At 44.2% G+C, this 21,376-nt stretch overlaps 2 protein-coding genes across 5 annotated transcripts in view; one reads left to right on the forward strand and one right to left on the reverse strand.

The window, feature by feature from the left end:
• The window catches only part of LOC127046411 (uncharacterized), a 632,746-nt gene that overhangs the window by 304,093 nt on the left and 307,277 nt on the right, over window positions 1-21,376 (reverse strand). The gene's annotated exons all lie outside the window — the stretch shown is intronic.
• The window catches only part of ATRN (attractin), a 384,706-nt gene that overhangs the window by 119,098 nt on the left and 244,232 nt on the right, over window positions 1-21,376 (forward strand). For all 4 annotated transcript variants that reach the window (XM_050943298.1, XM_050943297.1, XM_050943296.1 and 1 more), the window contains exons 21-24: window positions 1,412-1,464; window positions 3,057-3,151; window positions 12,396-12,474; window positions 12,864-13,021. In XM_050943298.1, the coding sequence (XP_050799255.1) occupies window positions 1,412-1,464; window positions 3,057-3,151; window positions 12,396-12,474; window positions 12,864-13,021 (385 nt within the window). The remainder of the gene's footprint in view (window positions 1-1,411; window positions 1,465-3,056; window positions 3,152-12,395; window positions 12,475-12,863; window positions 13,022-21,376) is intronic.

Raw genomic sequence — 21,376 nt, forward strand, 5'->3', positions numbered from 1 at the left:
GAGATTTGTAAAAGGATTTATAAATCTTTTCCCACAGATAAGAGCCCCTATGCTGCTTTGGGTTTTCAGCTTGGTTCTTAACCATCTCATGAAACAGCTATGTGCTCACTTTTTTATCTGTCTATGAAGACAACCTTCTTGGTGGCCGTCATTTCTGCTCAAAGGGATGGGGGGACGGGGGTCTCTAATTGATGACCTTCCCTTTTATTTTGTTCTCCAAAGAGAAGGAACATTAAAGACCTCATCCAAAGTTCTTACCTAAGATGTCCTCTGGAGTTCATGTCAACCAAACTATTCATCTTTTGTTTTTCCCCCTAAGTTACATCAGTTTACACAAGAGCCTTCTTTTCATGCATTAGCTGTTAAGAGAGCATTAGCTTTTCACTTGGACAGGACTAGGCCATTCAGGAAGACCCCCAAACTTTATTTCCGTTGCAGATAAGTCTATTGGAGCACCTGTCTTCACTCAAAAACTTTCTAAGTGTGTCTCCTGGATGTATTATTGCCTGTTATGGTTTCCCTGCAGTTACACCTCCCCTAAGAGTAAGTGCATGCTCTACTAGATCACTGTTTGCAGCTCTACTCAGACATGTTCTCGTTGCTTAAATCTGCAGGGCTGCAACATTGTCCTTGATGTACATGGTTTCTAACCAGTGCACCCTAATTTACGCTGCACGGTCAGATGTGGCAATAGGCAACACTGTTTTCTCTCCTGTGATGGACTTTGTTCCAAAACTTCCACCTCCTGAAAGGGTTACTGACACGGAGTCACCTAAAGTGGAGTGCCCACAGGGGGTCTCTTCAAAGAAGGAGAAGTTGCTCATGTTGTGCAGTAACTGGAATTCTTCAAGGTGCATTCCCCTGTGGGTGCTCCTCAACCCACCATTTCCCCCTTCGTTTAGGAGCTGCCTGTGTAGGCTTTGCAATAGAGGAAGAACTGAGAGCAGTTTGTCTGCTCTGCCATGTGAAGTCTTGGTACAGGGCACAAGGATGTACAGGGCGCATGTGTGGCGGAATGGGCAGCGCTCCCAAAAATCTCTGATCAGAGGCACAGGGGCACATGCGCACCTTAAGTGAAGCTCCTGCAGGGGGACACAGCTTGAAGAACTCCCATTACTGCACAAGATGAGTAACCTCTCCTTCCTATAATTTTCATACTTCAGTTTCATTGCTTTCTACATGCTTGCTTGAGTCTTCCAAGTTTCCATGGTTTCTTCAGTATCTTATTACAGCTTCAGATTTGCACCTTTTTGTTTTTAGTTGTATACAGTTATCTTCTGAGCTCAAGCTGTGTTCCGTAATTGTTTTTAAATGGGTAGAGATTCAAGCCAAAAATAAATAAATAAATAAATAAAAGAGCAAAAGTAAGACTGAAAACCAACATTGATTTAAAAAAAAATATTCTTTTTAGGTGTGAGGTAGAAAATCGATACCAGGGAAATCCACTTAAAGGAACATGTTATTGTAAGTACAACTGCTTTTCTTTGCCTGAAAATAGTAAATGTCTTATTTGATATATAGGACCAAATAAGTTATAACTATTTTACTTAGCACAACATCTGTTTATATGCAGGTGGGTTAGGACAGTGGTTCTCAAACTGTGGGTCGGGACCCTGTTTTAATGGGGTTGCCAGGACTGACATTAGACTTGCTGGGGCCAAAGCTGAAGCGTGAGCGCCACCACCTAGGGCTGAAGCCTGAGCCTTGGGTTTGGATGGAAACACACACACGGACACACACACCCACTCTTGGCGGGGCTTGGATGAACTCGGGCTTGGTTACTCCCCACCTTCCCCAAGGTTGTGTAATAATTCTTGTTGTCAGCAAGGGGTCACAGTGCAATGAAGTTTGAGAACCCCTGGCTTAGGAAATACTGTCATTGCACTATTTATCCTAGTGGATACTCTTATTTTACCACTCTTCAGTATTTGAGATCAACACTTTTAGAAAAACATTAGATGGGAAAATACTTTAAATTAAATAGCAATGAAGGGTTCAGACAGGATTTCTAAGGAGGTGTGGAAATGAGAAGTGTGCTAAATCCTGCTTGGGCGGTTGAGGAGCAGCATTGATAGGTTTTACAGATTATCTTGTGCAGTTATCAAACACAACAATGTTGCTTATGCCAACCACACAGGAAAGGAGAAACACCACAGTATAGGGGAGGCTTCTTGGTAGTAATGTTGAAGCCCAGTAGATGGGGAACATTATGATGATATTTAAAAAAGTTATTGTCAATGGTATCTATTGTCATGATAGCTACAAATACTTCATTAAATATTTAGGTCCTTTGTGCACTCCCTTGAGCCCAATAGAGACTACAGTGGACTGGATTAGGCTTCTTTCATGTTAGGGAGGGCAAGGGAAAAGAGAAAAGAACAAGATAAGATATCGGGGGTCATGAAGCCCCAATCCACTTTTTGGCCTTGTTTTATTAGCCATAGTAGCAATTTTATCGTATTTGCCTGGCCTTTGATTTTTCCCAAAAGCAATGAAAACGTGATGGTTCACCAGTTTTGCTCGATGGGTGAATGTTTTCCCCCCCCACTTTTCTAATGGGAACATCGTATTCTGCCATTTGAGAATATATTTAGTCTTCCTTAAATTCCCATAACATAGATAAGCAATTTTAATAGATACTTTAGGCTTGGTGAAACGACAAGAACCAAGCAAAACATGGTTAAATTATGTAGTCATCCACGTTTCCCTTTTACCAAGTTCTTTGAGGATGGAGGCTTTTCTCAGATGTCCTGCTTGAAAAATGTAAACCTTTCCCCTTCCCCCGCCCCCTCCCCTTCCAAAAAAGTTGAGTTAACTTTAATAGAATAAGATATAATACCCTCCAAGGCTGGGATAGTGAGGTGTTTAAAGTGTTCATTATTTTCTCCCAAACTCAAATGTCTGTTGGGGGCAGATTAGAACAGTGCAGTAACTCTCTCCTGTTGCAGTAAGCTGTTTTCTAATTTAGTGTAAGCAGTCAGTTACCTGCCTTGCTTTCCAGAAACTTGTTTTATTTCAAGACTTCTTTTTTACTTTTTTGCATGTATTCTTTACAGATACTCTTCTTATTGACTATCAGTTCACCTTCAGCCTTTCCCAAGAGGATGATCGCTACTATACTGCAATCAATTTTGTAGCAACACCTGAAGAGGTGAGTATGGTCTTTTCCCTTTTGGACTCCCACATTTCATACTTTGTTTCAAACATCTGCCTTCTCCTTGCCCTGAAGAGAGTGGCTCATATGGTTCTTTGAAGAGAACTACCGTCTTGGTGCACATGCATAGTCCATGTCCTAGCCAGAATGTCCTCAATCTGTGTAGCTACATCTTGCTTCCTTGCAGCACTGAATGTTTGTGGCCAAAGTGGGGCGTAAGGAACCGCAGCCTAAACCTGCAGTTCAGTTGCTTTATACTGCTGGAATATGTAGTCAAACCCTTCTAGCTTTCTCTTGTTGCTTGCAGTTGGTCTTGTATCTTATTGTGTCTACTTTCTTCACTTTCTTCTACTCTAATATAGTTAGTCAGTGTAGACTTGTGCCATGGCACAGTTCATTCTATTGTTTATTTTGCTTTTCTTCCTGGTGCACAAGGCATCTCCTTTTGGAATGGAAATATTGAGCAGTCACGTAAGTTCTTCTTCGAGTTCTTGCTCATATCGATTCCAATTAGGTGTACGTGCACTGCATGCATGCTTGTTGGAAGATTTTTATGCTAGCAACACTCGGTGGGTCAGCTGGGCGCCCCCTGGAGTGGCACCGCTATGGCGCTGGATATATACCCCTGCCGACCCAACGGCCCTTCTTACCGCCCGTGTCAGTCGTTGGAACAGTAGAGCGCGGCTTAGCTGATCTCGACCTCCCTAGCTACTCGTAGTTCTTTTATTAATTCTCGTGTATGTAGTTAGTTTTATTCATTCTTTGTTATAGTTAGTGTATATAGTTGACAGGGGTTTGGGGATTAGTCCCTTCCCCACACCCGGTACCGGGCTTCAAACCGTGCTTGACCTGCCACAGGCCGATGCCAATGGGAGATCCCCATGACTCTTGCCTTAAGTGCAGCGGGGAATCCCACCTCTCGGATAAGTGCTGGCTCTGTAAGGCCTTTAAGCCCAGGACGAAGAAGGAGCAGGACTTTCGTCTGAAACAGCTCCTGATGGAGGCAGCTCTTACGCCTCTGCCCTCGGCACCGAGCGCTGGACAGTCCATATCAAGCAGAAGCATCTCCTTGGCACCGGATCGAGCCGGTGCCGCTAAGTCCCCTCGGCACTGACCATCGCCAGCACCGTTGTCTGCTCGGTATCGTTCTCTCTCTCCACGGGTTAAGAAGCATAAGACTCCTGCGGCTTCAGTGCCACCTGTGCCGCAGTTGGAGTACCTGCCTAAATTGGATCGCCCGGCACTGACACCTGCCGCGTCACCGACAGTTTCGGCGCCATCGATTCCGGTCCCACAAGGGCCGTCAAGTCCGGCACCTGAAAGCTCCCCAGCGCACGCCATGGTTGAGCTCACAATTCCCTCCATGCCGGAGACCTTTTCTACATTGAGGGAGCTGATTGCCCTGACAAAGTCCACGCTGCCTCAACCCGCGGCAAGCCTGCCCTGCTGAGGCCACCCTCTGTCGGCACCGTCGAGAGGCACCGATCACGGTCCCACCGGCGCTCTCAGTCCCATCGCTGATCCCGGTCTCGATGCCGCTCGCAGTCCCAGCACCGCTCTCCATCTCGGTACTGGTCACACTCGTGGAGCCGCTCAGCGTCCAGTTCGCCCGCCCGCTACTCTCCGCACCGATCCAGCTCCCGGTACCGTTCCCGGCACCGCGTCTCTCACAGCCGCTCTCGATGACGAGCCTCCAGATCCCGGTCGACCTCCTGGCACCGCTCCGGTCGCAGGTCCCGGTCTCGCTCCCGGTACCGGTACGATAACCGGTATCACTTTCCGGTGCCACACAGGGAAAGGTCGTTTAGAGATCGTGACCCTTCCCAGGGGTTTTCAGCGCCTCCTTGGCCATCTCGTCACACATCTGTGTCTTCTCACGCGGACAGTGCTTCCTATGCACAGGACCATGACTCAGATGTGCCCGGGTGTGTCTTTCAGGAGACCCAGACCCAGGAACAGGGACCCCACCAGTGGTCATTGTGGACACCTTGGGCATACCATCAAGCCCAAGGTGCGCCTCCAATGCCATCCCACTCCGCACCATCGGAACACCAGGTACCGGAGGCAGTGGTCAGCCGCTCCCCTCCCGCAGGTACAGAAGAGGCTCTCATTCAGCTGACAGTGTCTCAAGTTCCACCCGAGACTGACGTTGCTCAAGAACAGGAGCCCACGCAGGACGCTCTTGTCCCTTGCTTTTCCTCTTCCTCCTCTCCAGATGAAGCGGTGGCAAGAGCATCCTCCTCGGGCCCTCCTCCAGTTGACCTGCGGGCACATCAGGACCTCCTGAGGCGGTTGGCCCTGAATATGAATCTTCAGGTGGAGGAGGTCCCGGAGATAGAGGACCCGGTGATGGATATCCTGTCAGCTGACACCCCCACAAGAGTGGCCTTGCCGTTTATCCGCACAATACAAGTAAACACCGATACCATCTGGCAATCTCTAGCATCTATTACGCCCACGACCAGGGGAGCTGAGCGGAAGTACATGGTACCCTCTAAGGGGTATGAGTACCTGTACGTGCACCCTCCTCCCTGCTCCCTTGTCGTCCAATCAGTCAATGAAAGGGAATGCCATGGCCAGCAAGCTCCTGCCCCAAAATCAAAGGAGGCTAGGCACATGGACTTATTGGGCCGCAAGGTATACTCTACTGGGGGCCTCCAGCTTAGAGTGGCAAACCAGCAAGCCCTGCTCAGCAGGTACAATAATAACACTTGGACGGCGGTGGAGAAATTCAAGGAGTTCATTCCCCAAGACTCCTGCCCAGAGTTTGCTTCCCTTTTGGAGGAAGGGAAGAAGGTGGCGAGAACTTCTCTCCAGGCCTCCCTGGACATAGCTGACTCCTCAGCCAGAACCCTGGCTTCAGGTGTCGCCATGAGGCGGATATCATGGCTTCAGGTCTCAAGCCTTCCACCTGAGTTACAAACCATCATACAGGACCTGCCCTTTGACGATCAAGGTCTATTCTCTGAAAAGGCTCTGCAGCATGGGGTCAGTCTTAAGGACAACAGGGTCATCATGCGCTCCCTCGGAATGCGCACCCCGATGACTCAGCGCAGTTCCTTCCGTCTCCAGCCTTATCGCCCATATGCCCCGCCTAGACTGAGACAGGACTTCGGCAGAGGATGCGGCCAAGGCAATCATAGACGGTGATCTGGACCCCAAGGGGGCCAGAATCAAAGTCCCTCTAAACTACTTATGGGGCCAAAGCCAAACTTTTAAAGGTGCGCCCGAGGGCGGCCTACCAGTTCCTTTCCAGGATCCTTTTTCCTCCCTGCGTGGTCCCAGCTAACTTCAGATCGTTGGGTCCTACGCATGGTGGAACTTAGGTGCCACCTCCAGTTTATTTCGCCCCCTCTCTTCCACCCCCCACCCTCGTCCCTCTTCAGGGATCCCTCTCACGAGCAATTCCTCTTACAAGAGGTGCGCACGCTCCTTACCATGGGAGCGATAGAGGAGGTACCAGAAAACGAAAGGGGGAAAGGGTTCTACTCCCGCTATTTCCTAATCCCCAAGGTGAAGGGAGGTCTCAGACCTATCCTGGACCTACGAGAACTCAACAAGTTCATGATAAAGTTGAAGTTCCACATGGTATCCCTGGGGACCATCATCCCATCCTTGGATCCTGGAGACTGGTATGCCGCCCTCGATATGAAGGACGCATATTTTCACATCGCCATTTATTCTCCACACAGGCGGTACCTCCGATTTGTAGCCAACCGTCAGCATTTCCAGTTTACGGTCCTACCGTTTGGCCTCTCTAGAGCACCGAGAGTATTCACAAAGTGCATGGCTGTAGTCGCCACCTCCCTCCGCCGGGGCCGGATACACATCTTTCCGTATCTCGACGATTGACTCATCAGAGGGACCTTCGAGACACAAGTCACCCATCATGTAGGCATTGTCAAGGACCTGTTCATACGTCTAGACCTGATGATCGATACAGACAAATCCACTCTAGTTCCCACACAGAGGATAGACTTCATTGGGGCCATCCTGGACTCCAATCTCGCCAGAGCCTGCTTACCACCGCCTCGGTTTCAGGCGATGGTAACAATTATCCAAAGCCTACAAAACTTCCCCGTGACTTCGCTTCGCACTTGTCTCGGTCAATTGGGTCACATGGCTGCCTGCATGTTCGTGACCAAACACGCCAGGCTACGTCTCCGTCCCCTCCAATCTTGGCTCAACTTGGTATACCACCCGGGCAGAGACGCCATAGACATGATAGTCACCATTCCCCCGAGCATCCTAGGCTCCCTCGACTGGTGGCTGACGCCCTCCCAGGTGTGTGCAGGGATGTCGTTCCACTCACCCCAGTCTTCCTTGGCCCTGACAACGGACGCCTCATCTCTCGACTGGAGACCTCGGACGTCTTTGCACTCAAGGCCTGTGGTCATCTCAGGAGCTGGCCTTGCACATCAATGTCCGAGAGCTGAGAGCAGTCCGCCTCGCGTGCCAGGCATTTCAACAGCACTTACAAGGCCACTGTGTCTCAATGTTCACAGACAACACAATGGCCATGTATTACATAAACAAGCAGGGAGGGGCACGGTCCTCCCTCCTTTTGTCAGGAAGCCATCCAGCTCTGGGTTTTCTGTATAGCCCACTTGATAGACCTGGTAGCGTCTTTTCTCCCAGGCATTCGGAATACTGTGTCGGATCGACTCAGCAGATCCTTGCTAACTCATGAGTGGTCGATTCGTCCAGACATTATTCATTCCATTTTCCAAAAGTGGGCCTTTCCCCATATAGACCTCTTCGCTTCCCACGAGAACAGGAAATGCCAGATGTTCTGCTTCTTCCAAGGCCTCTCCTCGGGCTTGATCTCGGACGCTTTCCTGATGCCACGGACGAGCCAACTGCTTTACGCCTTTCCACCGTTCCCACTGGTTCACAGGGTCCTGATAAAGCTCTGCAGGGACAGAGCTCACTTGATCATGATCACTCCAGCGTGGCCCAGGCAGCAATGGTACACCATGCAGCTCGACCTGTCGACAGCCAACCCAATTACCCTGCCTCTTCGCCCAGACCTCATAACTCAGGACCACGGCAGACTTCGTCACCCATGCCTTCAGTCCCTTCACCTCACAGCATGTCCAAGTTACATTGCTCTGCCTCAGTACAACAAGTACTCCTGGGTAGCAGGAAACCTTCCACTCAGTCAACGTATCTGGCCAAGTGGAAGAGTTTCTCCTGTTGGTGCGAAACGCAGAATGTCACTTGGTGGCCATCTCTACCTTCCACCCAGGGGAGAGTGGCCGCTCCATGTTCTTGCACCCTGTGGTTTCTAGGTTCTTCAAGAGCGCCTATACCCCCAAGTACGACGCCCCGCCCCAACCTGGGATCTCAACCTGGTTCTAACCAGACTCATGTCTACCCCATTCGAGCTGTTAGCAACCTGCTCGCTACTATACCTGTCCTTGAAGACAGCTTTCCTTGTAAGCATTACGTTGGCCAGACAAGTCTCTGAGCTTTGGGCTCTCACGGTGGACCCACCGTATACTGTGTTTCACAAGGACAAGGTGCAGTTGCAACCACACCCGGCGTTCCTTCCTAAAGTGGTTTCGGCCTTTCATGTAAACCAGGACATCTTCCGATCTTCTTCCTGAAGCCACATTCATCACGATGGGAGCAACAGTTGCACTCCCTAGATGTCCGTAGAGCGCTCGCATTTTATATCGAGCGCACAAAACCCTTTCGTAAAACCGCCCCAACTCTTCGTCGCGGTGGCAGACTGAATGAAGGGCCTACCTATCTCCTCCCAGAGGATCTCATCTTGGGTGATGGCGTGCATCCGTACTTGTTATGACTTGGCTCGTGTTCCCTCGAGCTACCTCACCACTCACTCTACCCGAGCTCAGGCTTCATCTGCTGCCTTCCTGGCTCATGTACCTATCCAGGAGGTATGTCGCGCAGCTATCTGGTCCTTGGTCCACACCTTTGCCTCTCATTATGCTCTGGTTCAACAGTCCAGAGATGATGCAGCCTTTGGCTCAGCAGTTTTCCACTCTGCAAAATCTCACTCCAACCCCACTGCCTAGGTAAGGCTTGGGAATCACCTAATTGGAATCGATATGAGCAAGCACTTGAAGAAGAAAAGACGGTGACTCACCTTTGTAACTGTTGTTCTTGGAGATGTGTTGCTCATATCCATTCCAAATCCGCCCTCCTTCCCCTCTGTCGGAGTAGCCGGCAAGAAGGAACTGACGGGCCGTTGAGTCAGCAGGGGTATATATCAGGTGCCATAGCGGCGCCACTCCAGGACTCGCCCAGCGATCCCCCCGAGTGTTGCTAGGGTAAAAATCTTCCGACGAGCATGCACGCGGCTCACGCGCACCTAATTGGAATGGATATGAGCAACACATCTCCAAGAACAACAGTTACAAAGGTGAGTAACTGTCTTATATCTAACTTCAAATGTAGCTCTGCATTCATGGTGCATCAGTGAAGCTCACCTGCTAGGGAGGTATTCTCTTTGCTTCTCTTTCACCTCAAGAGCTCAAAAAGAGCTCAACCTCCAGTCATTCTGCAGGGAAAAAGCCCATGGACTAGCCAGAATAACTCTTAGTCAATTAACATCAGGGCTCCTTCCATGTTTAATAACCAGGTGAATTCAGAATCCCAAAATGCCTCAGATCCTGTAGGGCAGAAGAAGTCCTGTTGGTCCAAACATTGCAGCGAGTTAATGCTGTCAGGCTCATCTTTGGAACCGAGGGATGAGGAGACAGGAAAAAGCAGCAGTTCTCCATTTCTTCAGTCAGACTCCAAGAACATCAAAATGTAGCTCAGAGGCCACCAGCACTGAGCTGGTTGTACAGTGCGAAATACAACGGGGCCTTGGTCCATCTTTGTGGTCTGTGGTGCTATTGCAGTATGAACAAGATGCAGTGAATGACACAGACAAAATCACTTTCCATTTTTTTCAGTGCTCACATCGTTCCTACCAAAAGATGCTGTGGATTGGATAAGTCAAAGCAGTACTATCCTCTGTCTGCTCAATCCAGATGAGTACAGGAAGTTCTCCAAACACACACTTGAGCAGAGACTTTCCCTTGGAATGCAGCTTACAGTTTCTTGCTGCCTGCTCTTAAGGAGCCTCTTGGTTCTATGAGAGAGCCCTGCATTCTCCCTCAGGATCAACAGCCACAGCCTCAAGGCTAATAATGGGGAAACCATGGCTTTGGGGGCCAGAATGACCTCCCCTTGGCACTCATCGGTGTAATGAGGCCCCATTGGACCTGCACTTCATGACCAGGGGTGACATTCCAGGCCTTGGACTCTGGTTTATTCAGTTAGATGGGATATATGGGCTCAAAGAGTCAAAGTCATTAACATGGTGCTACTGCTGTTCAGCATTAACCAGTGTTAAAAAAGGTTTGGGGTTTGGTATACAGAGACCCCAGCCTGCTTAGTACCACTTTCAAACACTATGAAGAATCTTTTGAATCCCGTATTAGGAATACAGAAAATAAGGGAAAAAATGTTTAAAAGCATTTAAAAAGGAAAGTATTAATAAGTGTCATCCTAACAATATCCCTTCTTCACTCTCTCTTTAGCCGGAGAGAGTCTTTAAAAACATGTCCACTTGTCTGAAAGCCTCTGACATGGTATTACGGATGTTAGCTATCCTTTTTGGGGTATAGAAAAAGTTACTTATAAAGGGCAGGAGTTATTGTTACTGTCGTTGAAGTCTGATCCCATTTCCTAGAAGACAAAACAAGAGAAGTGCACACAAAAGGGAAAAGTAACAACAAAGATAGAAAATACAACTTCTGTCTCTGGTGTTCTCACACTTGAAGCTTTATTGCTGGAGAAACATAAGCACAGCAGAAGGTCTTATCAGCGACTCTGAGACTTGACAAACTTGTACCAGCATCAGGATGTTTAGAGCATTGCTTTTAGCTGCCTTTCCAGGCTCAGGCTTGCAGCAATGTTGCAAAATATGTGTTGCTGTTGTCTAATTAAGACAAATAGCTGGACAAAAGGAAAAAGGAGAGTGCTGGGAAAGACAAGAAATATGGTGGGAAGGAAAAGAACCTTTTGGGAAATAGGGGAAGGAAGGAAAAGAGAAGGATGTGTATGAGACGAAGCCTCACATGTCTGATATTTGGGAGTAGCATGAGCCAGTTAAGTTGGCAGTGGTGATGTCGTCTGGGGTCCCTCTTTGGCCAAGTCTGCTCAGGACATCTCTCAGTACCAGGATGATGAAGAGTCACAGGAGATGGTGGGATTGGCAACTGTCATGATGAAGTTTTCACCTTCCTCTTTTCTAGTCAGCCATCCATCTGTATTTCCTCTCACCCTGCGTCTTTTTTGTTAAGACCCCGAAAGGGAGTGATGGACAGAATAGTCCAATCCCCTCATTATTTTGTCCACCTTTAAGCCTAATTTGTGACATACCAATTTCGGTTCATTAATTTCCAGTCCCATACTTTTCTTGTTGACCAGGCACGGTCTTATCACAGTCCTTGAGTTATATCAGGAGGCCTTTTTTGTTTAGGCTAATTTAGTCTTTTTGCACTTTTTCCCTGTCAACATTTGTTATGAGTTATTGTGACATTTTGTGAACTTGCATTCATTTTTCACAGTTGAGCTCGGAGTTAGGAAAAATATGTAGGCCCAGTTATCACAAAAGAGCCTATACATTTATTTTATATTATAAAAAATTATATTATTATATATTATAAAAGAAGGCACAGATATTGGAGTGAGAGGAACATATGGAGGGCTAACACGGAGGTGGGGAGGAATACCAGTAAGAAATATGATTTGAAATCTAGACCAGGGCAGATATTTTGTGAGTATAGAAAATGAATTATTTTATTGGGTGAGGGGAGAGTGGCGAGAATATTTAAAACAAAAAATTATCTGTGTTTGCGTTAAAATATATTTGAATGCTGCTACTGCCAACCATCCCAGAATAATACTTAGGATAGCTGCAAAAAGCCCTAACTGAATATAGTTTGGAATTACACTGAAGTAAACTTTTCTTTTGTGAGGAGATCCAAATGAAAATGTACAGCTATGTTCTATTTTATATACAGTGGGTCTTTAAAATGTGTCTTGCTAGATGCTAGTGCTTTTGCACGTAGATGAGTATTCTAGTTAACATATTGTGAAATCACTCTCGTCCTGACACTTTTTTTTTTTTAGTGAGAGTTGCTTTCAAGACAGAAGAATTTTAATGGATTGACATCTGTTAAAAATAATGATTTCTTCTCTTTCTTTTTCTCCAAATCAGCAAAATAGAGACCTGGACATGTTTATCAACGCATCTAAAAATTTCAACCTCAACATAACTTGGTCAACAAGTTTTGCAGGTAAAAGAGGAAAGTAAACCAGAATCTGAACTGTACGGGAATAATTAAATACTATACGTTACATTTTAGAAATTGGGAGGTGGGAAAGAAATGAAATTTAAGAAAGGAATTTTAGTTTTCTCCTCTCCAGTTTTCCAATTCTCACATCTTGATAATGTACATTGGAGACAGTTGAAATGCTGATCTGATTTTTTATAATGCAGTATTTTGTGTGTTCCTTGATTCCACTAGTGAAATAAAACTCAAAATTGCAGTCTTCAGATGAATAGTTCCTTTTACTGTCACAGCCATAGCTTTATAACTAAGGATAATTGGTCCCGTTTGAAAATCACTTAAGATCTGCACTGAAAGCAAACTTTTTTATTGCTACTTTTTAAATTCTGAAACAGCTGGCACACAAGCAGGAGAGGAGATTCCAGTTGTTTCAAAGTCCAACATAAAGGAATACAAGGACAGCTTCTCCAATGAGAAATTTGATTTCCGGAGCAACCCCAACATCACTTTCTTTGTTTACGTCAGCAACTTCACCTGGCCAATAAAAATACAGGTAAGAACTCTCTTAATAACTAATAGATGTACGCTATTAACACAGCTTGTCATCTCTTCCTTCCCTAAAGCATCCATAAATGTGATATGTTGTGCATTGTCTGAGTTGAGCCACAGCTTCAGACAGTGGAACACAGCACCAGACAAAGGATAAACAAAGATCTTCCCTTTGGCAAGCAATTCCAAAATGGCTAATAATAAAATGGTCTCTCTCCCCAATCTTCTGGCATTGTCGCTGTCTCCTACAGATCTGAAAATGTACATGGGGAAATCTGCTGCTCCAGGAGCAATGAAATTGGGCTTTTGATTATTTCAGGGGGGCATTCAGCATGGTCCAGTGTTGTCATAGGAATGTACACCTCTACCCTGATATAATGTGACCTGATATAACACGAATTCTGATATAACACGGTAAAGCAGCGCTCTGGGGGGGGCGGGGCTGCATCCTCCTGCGGATCAAAAAAAGTTCAATATAATGCAGTTTCACCTATAATGCAGTAAGATTTTTTTGGCTCCTGAGGGCAGCGTTATATTGGGGTAGAGGTGTATTTAAAAAAAAAAAATCTTTTTAGCTTTCATAACAAATATAGCATATTGTTCCTCACCATCAGGGAAAAGTAACCAAACGTCAAAAAACGCAGGCCGTTGGTGTGGAAACTAATAGAGGAAGCTTTTGTTTGTTCTGCTGCCTCTTTTTTTATTTCTTGTTCTTGCTTAGACACAGCTGGAGGCTTTGCTCCGGGAATGATGGGGCCTGTGGGTTAGTTATCTTCCTTGGTTCAGTGCCCTCTGTTTACCCCTTTCCCATTCTGGTCACATGTGGCGCAAGTACACCTCGTTACACCAGGATTAGAACATAAGAATGGCCATACTGAGTCAGACACTTAGCTTACATTTTTGCTCAGTTCTCAAATCCTATTGTCAGCTACTTGCAATAGACATCACGGTTGCAATTTTTAACCTAGAGAGTCTGCATATTCGTTTTACTTTAAAATGCTTTTTCTTTTTGTTTTTTTTCTAGGCTGACAAGGTGAAACCTTTTTAAACTTTGTCTTTTTTATAGTTTGTTGGACTGCACTTTTTAGAAATGATACGCAGGTACTATACATGGGAATATTGTAAGACTTTTTTTGCCCAAGGTATGGTTGTAATCAGAAAAATTACAAATAAAATAGCACCTCCTACTCAACAGATTGAATACTCAGAGAGCCAGAGTCATTCCTGCTAATTTTGGTAGCAAAAATAAGGAGGTTTTATTTATACTATTTTATGTTGTTGGCCTGGAACCAGTACAGTTAATGAGAGGTGCATCTTTAACAGTTTTAAGGTTAAATATTACAGATAACTGTTTATAATACCACTTGGCCCTAGGAAGGTTCATCATCCACACTAACTAGCCTTAGTACTCACTTCTGGTGCTTCAGTACCAGAACATTTTGCATATTCCAAACTTCCTATCTCTGTCACAGCTTCATGGCACAGGGATATGTAGAACTTGTAAGGTGTTGTGGAAACCAGAAGGATATCCTGGCCTGGGAGACAGGTTGAATATCCCAAACCACTCTTTAGGAATTATCTTTTATATGCTTACTACAAAAACAGTGTGCACTCCAGGGGAGCTGAGCTCGCTCTTGGTTTACCAAATCCTGCTTGTGATAAAAAATACCTGTCATGCAGCGTCAAACGGCAGCAGAGGCTCAGAAATGGTATTGGAGAAAGCTCCAGGAGATCATGAGGGTGATCAGAGAGCAAGAACTGTAGTCCATGGAGTCCTTGTTGCAACTGCTGACAGTGCAAGTAGGTAAGAGAAGACCCGACCACACTCTTATTCAGGCCTCGGTCAACTGCAAACTGACTCTGGACTTCTACTGAGCCAAGTGCCATTTTTGGGACAGGAATACTTCCAGTGACTCAGGGAACAGGGTTGTGATCGAGATCTAGAATGAGGTGCTGTTGGTATAGAATGTCTGAACGCAGAATACAGTTTCTGTATCTCTGGGGAACTTGTCCAGACATGAGAGCATAAATTCTTCAACATGTACTTGCTGTTAACGAGAGTAGTAATTACTTTGTGAAAACTGGCAACCTCAGACAAGTACTGCTGATGAATATATGCATTTCATGTTGCTAAGCCTACTGTGAGGGCTTTTTAGCTGGAGATGGTAATACATAGTGCCTACATGGGATGTGTAATCAAAGTGCACAGTGTCTCTGAGATTATGAAGTGTTTTTGCAAGATGTTTCCCAAATTGTGCTTGGACTATTGATGACCTCTATAGTTCTGTTATTTGCCCAGCAAGCAAGATTGTCATCGGAAAAGGCTATTTTGCATGTTGGGTGAACAGGCCAGGGAAGTGAGGCAACAGTGTTTCATTCACCAGAACCAGAAGCTGTAGTTCAGAACCCCAGACTGACTGAGAGCAATAAGCATGCTGCTATGATAAGGGGGATGTTCTCAAAGGTTGGTTGTTTGCAGCAGCACGGTAACAAACTCAAGGAGATGACTGAGGAGATATCTGAGCCATTAGCAATTATCTTTGAGAAGTCATGGAAGATGGGAGACATTCCGGAAGACTGGAAAAGGGCAAATATCGTGCCCATCTATAAAAAAGGGAAATATGGACAACCTAGGGAATTACAGACCAGTCAGCTTAACTTCTGTACCCAGAAAGATAATGGAGTAAATAAGTAAGCAATCAGTTTGCAAACATCTAGAAGATAATAAGGTGATAAATAACAGTCAGCATGGATTTGTCAAGAACAAATAGTGTCAAACCAACCCGATAGCTTTCTTTGACAGGGTAACAAGCCTTGTGGATGAGGGAGAAGCAGTAGACGTGGTATATCTTAACTTTAGTAAGGCTTTTGACACTGTCTCCTATGACCGTCTCATAAACAAACTAGGAAAATACAAGCTAGAGGGAACTACTATAAGGTGGGTGCATAACTGGTTGGAAAATCGTTCCCAGACAGTAGTTATCAGTGGTTCAGAGTCATGCTGGAAGGGCATAATGAGTGGTTTCCCACAGGGTTCTGTTCAGTATTTTCATTAATGATTTAGATAATGGCATAGAGAGTACACTTTTAAAGTTTTCTGATGATGCCAGTCTGGGAGGGGTTGCAAGTGCTCTGGAAGATAGGATTAAAATTCAAAATGATCTGGACAAACTGGAGAAATGGCCTTACATAAAAAGAATGAAATTCAATAAAGACAAATGCTAAATACTCCACTTAGGAAGGAACAATCAGTTGCACGCATACAAAATGGGAAATGACTGCCTAGGAAGAAGTACTGCAGAAAGGGATCTGGGGGTCATAGTGGATCACAAGCTAAATATGAGTCAACAGTGTAATGCTGTTGCAAAAAAAGCAAACATCATTCTGGGATGTGTTAGCAGGAGTGTTATAAGCAAGACACGAGAAGTAATTCTTCCACTCTACTCCATGCTGATTAGGCCTCAAGTGGAGTATTGTGTCCAGTTCAGGGTGCCACATTTCAGGAGAGATGTGGACAAATTGGAGAAAGTCCAAAGAAGAGCAACAAAAATGATTAAATGTCTAGAAAATGTGACCTGCGAGTGAAGATTGAAAAAATTGGGTTTGTTTAGTCTGGAAAAGAGAAGACAGAGGGGACATGGTAACAGTTTTCAAGTACATAAAAGGTTGTTACAAGGAGAAGGGAGAAAAATTGTTCTTAATCTCTGAGGCTAGGACAAGAAGCAATGGGCTTAAATTGCCGCAAGAGAGGTTTAGGTTGGACATTAGGAAAACCTTCCTAACTGTCAGAGTGGTTAAGCACTGGAATAAATTGCCTAGGGAGGTGTAGAATCTCCATCATTGGGGATTTTTAAGAGCAGGTTGGACAAACACTTCTCAGGAATGGTCTAGATAATACTTAGTCCTGCCTTGAGTGCAGGGGATTGGACTAGATGACCTCTCGAGATCCCTTTCAGTTCTATGATTCTATGAAACATAGTGATGGCCTTGAGCTAGAATCAGGGGATTCTCAAACTTCATTGCCCCATGACCCACTTCTGATAACAAATATTACTTCATGACCCCAGGAGTGGGGAATAAAGCCCGAGCCCCTTGTGGGGGATGAGGGAAGACCGAAGCCTTAGCTTCACAGCCCTGGGCAGGGGTGCCAAAGCCCAAGGGCTTCAGCCCCAGGCAGGAGGCCTGTAGCCTAAGCCCCACGGCTGAAGCTGAAGCCAGAGCTCCTGGGCAGTGGCGCTCGGCCTTCAGCCCTGGGTCCCAGCAAGTCTAATGCCATTTTGGGGTCCCAACCCACACTGAGAACCACTGAGCCAGATTAATTGGCATCTGAAGTTGCAGGCAAAAGGGTGTTTTGGGGATGGGCCTGGAGGACTGTTATTCTTGCAGCTGTTAAATAGCAACCAGAATTTGTTTTGTGCCCTGCTTGTTTGTTCCCTCAAGGCGTAAGAAATGTTTTTCTCTTAAAGTAATAGTGAGCACACTCTGTGAAGTATAAACTCAACTTTTGTACTTTCTCACTCCCATTCTTTAGCTAATACAAAGATGAAATCATAAGTCGTGTGTGGAGTTTCTTTCATCACCTGAGTTCTCTGCATTGTCCTCAATGACATGTCTGTGACAGCAGGTTCATACTACACCTCTACCTCGATATAATACTGTTCTCGGGAGCCAAAAAATCTTACTGTGTTATAGGTGAAACCGCGTTATATCGAACTTGATTTGATCTGCTGGAGCACGCAGCCCCACCCCTCTAGAGCGCTGCTTTACCGCATTGTATCCAAATTTGTGTAATATGGGGTGGCAACAGGACAGAGGTGTCCTTGAAAGATTTGCCATAATGAATTCCAGGACACTGTATATCATCCCACATTATGCTCCTTATTCTAATGCCAGAACCTGCCCAATTTGGCTCTTTTAAAAGATGCATCTGAATTGTGTGGCTTGTTCCACATTGCACATTCACCAACAGTAGCATATTTTCCTTAGTTCTGTGCAGATTTCTTAAATTCTCCTCTGCTTTCCCTGGGAAAATTCTGACCTTTGCCATAACTTTTTTTAAAAATTAGTTTCTCAGTCCAATTATTTTTTTCCCTTAATTATTTCTATTGCACAATTTTCTCCTCATAAACTTGAACTAGTCTTGATTTATACATGATGTTGACAAACCTAGAGTCTCTTGCTCCAACAGTTGCTCCTTCCTCTTCCTCAAAATTCTTGCATAGCAGTTCACAGAATGCTTTTGTATAAAAGATGTACAGGGAAGAATTCCTAGAGGATAATTGAAAAAGGTGGATGAGAAAATATAATTGTCCTCCAGCGTCTGCAGTGAGGAATTTAACCTTGCATTTAAGGCTTTGTTATCTACCCACTCTCATTTTCTCCTACTCACTCACTAGCATCTTGTATTTCTCCCACTCCTCTCCCTTATTGTTTCCCTTGTTTTTTCACACTCAGCTTCTTAGCTTCTGTGGTGGTGTTTCCTCACCTATCTTGTGAACTATTTTGGGAAGGAACTGCTTAATCACTGCTCCTTGTTCAGGATTCCTAGACATTACTGGCATTTACAAAAAAAAAAAAAAAAAAGTGAAAGCCTATCCCCTCTCTCGTCCTTATCATAAATCCTGCACTTTTTCAAGAATATTTCCTGCCTCAGCCTCTCTAGTAATCTCTCCACTCAACGCCCATTCCTAAATTATTGTTTATTGTTTTACCATGTATGTACTATCAAATTTAGATTGCAAGCCCTTTGGGACAAGTAGCGTGGCTTAATTTGTTAGTTCAGACTCCATGTTGCAAAGTATCTAGGAGGTATTTTTTTAGAAGGCTAATTCCTGTCGTTTTGATCATTGCAGCAACATGTTTCATCTTTAAACTTTCTGCGAATACTTAAAATGTGCTAATTTTCTTTTGAAATTACGTTTTCAGTTCTTAAATTGTGGTGAATTCATTTAAAATGTGATAATTTCCAATTGTGGCTTGTGTGATAAGCTAGCAAAGACAGAGTAGTTCTGTGTCATTTCTTTGCAACTTGAACATTTTTAGCCATTTTTCTTTATTCATATCTAATGATGTGTATTGCTCAGATTGGCCGTTTTGTGTTCTAGTTTGAATAGCATAATGAATATTCCTAGTACACAAGTTGTGTTGTACTAGCTCATTCTCATCTTTGTTATGTTCTGCATGATCAAGTCTGTCTAGTACAAAGCTTTCTAAAAAAAACTGTAGAAATCTACAGTAAATGATACTGCTTAATTTTAAAAAAAAAAAATATTGCTCCTGCGGTCCTTGATTCAAATTTGCCTTGTGTTTCTGGCTCTCCTACCCCCTCTCCTTGCCTTTTTAAGCTGGACTCGGAGCATATAAATGCTCTTTTGTGCTAGAGATAGCTGTGTTCTTGCCAATGCTGAAATCTGGCTTTTTTCCCCTGGTTGCTCCACCTCTCTCCAAAACCACTTCAGTTGGTTTTTAAAGTATATTGGTGTAGGATGTCTTTTTTTTCCTCCCCTACTTTTAGAAAATAATCATTTTAAATCCTTTAAGAATTAAAACTGCAAAATGTAGAGAGGCTTTTTAAAAAAAGTTACAGAAATCTGTTTCTGGGTTAGCTCTGTCTGAATAACTTCCATTTTATGAAAGCCACGTTGTGGAGTTCATTTAAAAACTTAGTTTGCCAAGCTTCCTTTGAAAACACAGGTAAGTTCTTGTTGAAAAATGTCTTGGTATTCTTCTCTGTTTGCCCTCTAGTTCTTCGCTGTTAGTAGATTTAGTTTGGCTTAATCATATTAAGCCTATGAGCATTGTATAAGGCATATATTGACCTTTCCACTTCAGTCTATTCTGTCTTGAATGTGCTGTATTAAGTAATCCTTACCAGAAGCAGGACAGACAATGTACCTCTAAAAATAGCATTCTTTTTGGAGTAGTCACGTGAAAGTGGTATGATGTAGCTAATGTTTTATTTTACCTGTAATCCTTGTCTTTTATGGCAGTTTATAAAACTGTTGCTCTATTTGTACAGGAAAATAATCTCTTGGATTATAAAAAATAATACAGTTTTATAATATCACAGCTAAGGAGGAAGGAAATTCAATATAGAAACTTGCAGTGGAATTTTGTTGATTATTTGAATTGAAAACAGTGTTTTCCCTTTCAACTTACATTTGTGAAACTAAAGTATAGTATCTGACAAGCACCTAATGGAGAGACCGTGAAATCCTCTTTGATACTTGTATAAACATCAGCAGTATTAAACTGACATGCATTTACTTTGAACAAATTCCAGTAAATGAACTTTTCTTCAAAATTGCTAGTAGATCAAAACATGTAGCTGCTAGTATAGCTAATTTGAAACTGATTTAAGCAGCTTTAAGTTTTCTAATCAAGTAAGAGGCTAGCCAGGCAAGCCTATTTTGCAAATCTTGTATTTATGGTATTTTTACCACTCAAAATAAATATATAAGTTGTTTTCTTGTGTCATGATTCTTGTACTGAGGCCATTGGGCATACACAAATTCTGTAGTCTGGTTCTTTTTGCCTCTGTATATAACAAGTTAATATGGACCCTGGAGATGTAGTTTGTAACCATATCATTCACCGTCAGTTTGGTTCATTTCTCTCTCCTGTGTTGGATTGAGTTCTCTGTATTGAATGACCTGACTGTTAAGTTATTCATAGATTCCAAAGCCAGAAGGGACCATTGTGGTCAATTAGTCTACCTCTTCTATAACACAGGCCGTAGAATGTCCCTAAAATAATTCCTAGGGCAGAGTTTTTAGAAAAACATCCAGTCTCGATTTAAAAATGGCTTGTGATGGAGACTCCACTGCTACCCATGGTAGATTGTGCCTTTATCCTCACTGTTAAAAATGTACATCTTTTTCCTATTCTGAATTTGTGTAGCTTCAGTTTCCAACCATTAGATCATATTATACCTGTCTCTGCTAGATTGAGGAGCCCATTATAAAATGTTTGTTCTCCATGTAGATACTGAAAGACTGTAATCTAGTCACCCGTCAGCCTCCTTTTATTAAGATACATTGTCCTTGAGTCTATCACTGGAAGGTATGTATTCTAATCCTTCAATCATTCTCGTGGCTCTTCTCTGAACCCTCTCTAATTTATTATCATCCTTATGAACCACATGTTCCAAAGAACAAGGAAGGCACAGCAACTTTTACAACCTCTTGCATATGAAGTACTTTAAATATACCTTTGCAGAATCTCACCACATGCCATTTGCTTGAAGAACTTCACCCCAACCACATGAGGCTTCAGAAAACTTCCATGGTAGCACTGGCCATCACAGCATGATATATCAGGGTAGAGCATCATGTTTCAGTTGGACAGTTTAGGTTTTGAG

Source organism: Gopherus flavomarginatus, chromosome 3 (genome assembly GCF_025201925.1).
Source record: "Gopherus flavomarginatus isolate rGopFla2 chromosome 3, rGopFla2.mat.asm, whole genome shotgun sequence".
In the NCBI taxonomy this organism is placed as follows: Eukaryota; Metazoa; Chordata; order Testudines; family Testudinidae; genus Gopherus; species Gopherus flavomarginatus.